Here is a 2,639-nt window from a genome sequence, read left to right as displayed (position 1 = left end):
CGCCCAAGTCGGAAGCGGTAAGAGACTCCCGGGGGCTGGGGCCCCCTGCCTGGGTTGTAGAGTCGGGAAAGGGTAGACAACGAGGGTGGGAAGGGACCTCGGGAGGTCACGTCTCGTGCAAGCCTCGACTGCATCATCCCAGACAAGGCTTTGTCTACTTGGGGCTTCATCCCCTCCAAGGATGGAGATCCCACCACCTCTCTGGGCACCTGTCCCAGTGCTTCACCACCCTCCTGGTGAGAGTTTTTTTCCAAATATCCAACCTCAACTTCCCTTGCTGCAGCTGGAGCCCATTGCTCCTTGTCCTGCCATCTGCCCCCACTGAGACCAGCCCAGCTCCATCCTCTTTGCAGCCCCCCTGCAGGGAGGTGACGGCTGCTATTCAATCCCCCTCGGTCTCCTCTTTTCCAGACTAAATCAGCCCATTTCCCTCGGCCTCTCCTCACCAGTCCAGTCTCCCAGCCCCACAACCATTTTCATTGCCCTCCACTGGACTCTGTCCAATGTGTCCACGTCCTTTCTGTCATGGGGGGCACACAGCTGGACACAGGACTCCAGATGTGGCCTCCCCAGTGCTGAACAGAGGGGAAGAATCGCTGCCCTGGATCGGCTGGCACCGCTCCTACCCATGCAGCTGGGGATGCATCAAAGTCCCAGTGCCGCAGGGCTGCAGGGCCCTCCCAAGGTCACATCTGGTCCAACCCCTGCCTGAGGCAGGATCAGCCCTGCCCAAACCAGCCCAGAGCCATTACCTAAACCCCGTGCAAGACGATGGTCAGCCCGACAACACCAGACATTGCACCCGGCCCTGCCGTGGGGAACCCACCCAATGTCTGCTGCTACGAAATGTTAATAGACGCTCGAGAGCCCGAGTACAGGCCGTGGCCCTGCTACAGAGGAAGGGAAAAACCTTGCAAAACCCCTCAGTCCAAACCAATCTGACCAGGGGGCAAATCCCTTCCTGCCCCCAGCGCAGCATCGGTCTGACCTGGGTGCGGGGGCCAGACCCTTCAGGGGTCCACACGCAGGGGCCAGACCCTTCAGCCGGGACCCTGCAGGGTTGGTGCAGGAGCATTGGCCCAGCCCAGCCCCAGCCCCAGCCTGGGCTGCAGCACCCAGCGCCTCTGGGGAGAGGCTTAAAACCCGGGTAGCAGCAGGGTCAGCTTGCCCTGCAACTCGCCCCGGGCCCACGTTGGGGGGATTCCCTCGCTGCCCCCCCCCCCGTCCCTTTGGCAGGTGAAGGAGGAGTGCCGCCTGCTCAACGCGCCGCCCGTGCCGCCCCGGGGCGGCCGCCTGCACGCTGCCCCCAGCCCGCCCGTGCCCCTGCGCTTCCCCAAGCTCCCGCCTGCCCAGTCGCCCAGCCCCAGCCTCTCCTACTACTCCTCCGGGCTGCACGACGTGTGAGTGACGGCGGGGTCCCGGGGGGTGGCGGAAGGGGCCCGGCTCTCGCGTGGGGGGAGGCCACCCAGCACCCACATCCCTAGCCCCTCTGGGTAACCCTCTGCTGCCCCGGGCAGCTGAGCAAGGGGGCTGGAGCGGGGCAGGCTCGTTCGTCCCTGCCCCGGGCCAGCAGGATGGAGCGCCGGTCCCCTGGCGCTGGGACGTGGCTCCAGCCAGGCCGGCCGCAGCCCCTCTGCAGAGCGGGGCACGTCCCTGGGGTCGTCTGAAGTCGAGCACAAGGCAGGGTGGATCTGCACCTCGTTAGACGAACCCAAGTCCATTGATTCTTCCTCTCTCTTCTTTTGTTTTCTTCTTCCTCTTTTTTCCTTTGTCTTTCCTTCTGTCCCTCTTTCTTTTCTCTCCCTCTCCTTGCCTGCCTGCCTTCTCTATAGGGATACATGTGTATATAGATATAGCTGAAGCGCGCTTCATCTGATGCCGTGAATGCGCGTGCATGAAGCAGGGTATAAGGAAAGAAATGTAAATGTAAAAGCAAGGGGGAGCGAGGGGCAGGCAGTGCTGGGAGAGAGAAACAAGCAAGCGATAAACCCATAGGCACAAAGTGGCCGGCGAAGCTCAGCCAGGTAACGGGCTAAGAAGCCGTCGTCCCTGTTTAAACCGTGCCGAACACAGCCCGGCCTGTGGACGTGCCCCCAGGTCTGGTTCGAGTCAGTGGTGGAAGGGTTTCCGTCTCAGGCCAGCCGCCCTGAGCTCAGCGAGGGGGTGTCCAGGGCGGTCGAGGCGTCTTCCCCCAGCCCACGGGTTTTTGGCGTCCGACGTGGGCTCGGGGCTCGTCCGTCCGTCCCAGGTAGACGGCAGCGGGGCCTCGCGAGCAGGGGAGGGCGTCTGCGACGCCGGGAGAGTCGCAAACGGACGCCCCGCGGTCCGGTGCCGCGACACCGTGGTCTGCGTTGTGCTGCGCAGCCGCTGCGGTTCGTCTCCAAGGTGCAAATCGACCCTGCCTGCGACTCGGCCTCTCTGCCATCCTGCCAGGACGCCCCCCCTCCCAGCCGAGGCAGCCCCCGGGGCCCTGGCTGTGCTGTGCCAGGCCCCCCGGTAGCTCTCACTTTCCCCCCGGCAGGTCGGGCCCACGGAGCGGGAGCTGCTCCCCCTCGCCGGACTCCTACTCCCTGTACTGCTACCCCTGCACCTGGGGCGACTGCAAGGCCGGGGACTCGTCGGGCCGGCCGCTGCCGGGG

At 64.6% G+C, this 2,639-nt stretch overlaps 1 protein-coding gene across 1 annotated transcript in view; it reads left to right on the top strand.

Moving 5' to 3' along the window:
• GAREM2 (GRB2 associated regulator of MAPK1 subtype 2) overlaps window positions 1-2,639 on the top strand; it is a 13,742-nt gene that overhangs the window by 10,356 nt on the left and 747 nt on the right. The window contains exon 5 of the mRNA XM_006032378.1: window positions 1,237-1,400. Coding sequence (XP_006032440.1) covers window positions 1,237-1,400 — 164 coding nt within the window. The remainder of the gene's footprint in view (window positions 1-1,236; window positions 1,401-2,639) is intronic.

Source organism: Alligator sinensis, unplaced genomic scaffold, assembly GCF_000455745.1.
Source record: "Alligator sinensis unplaced genomic scaffold, ASM45574v1 scaffold8_1, whole genome shotgun sequence".
NCBI lineage: Eukaryota > Metazoa > Chordata > Crocodylia > Alligatoridae > Alligator > Alligator sinensis.
This window is presented reverse-complemented; position numbering and strand designations above follow the sequence as displayed.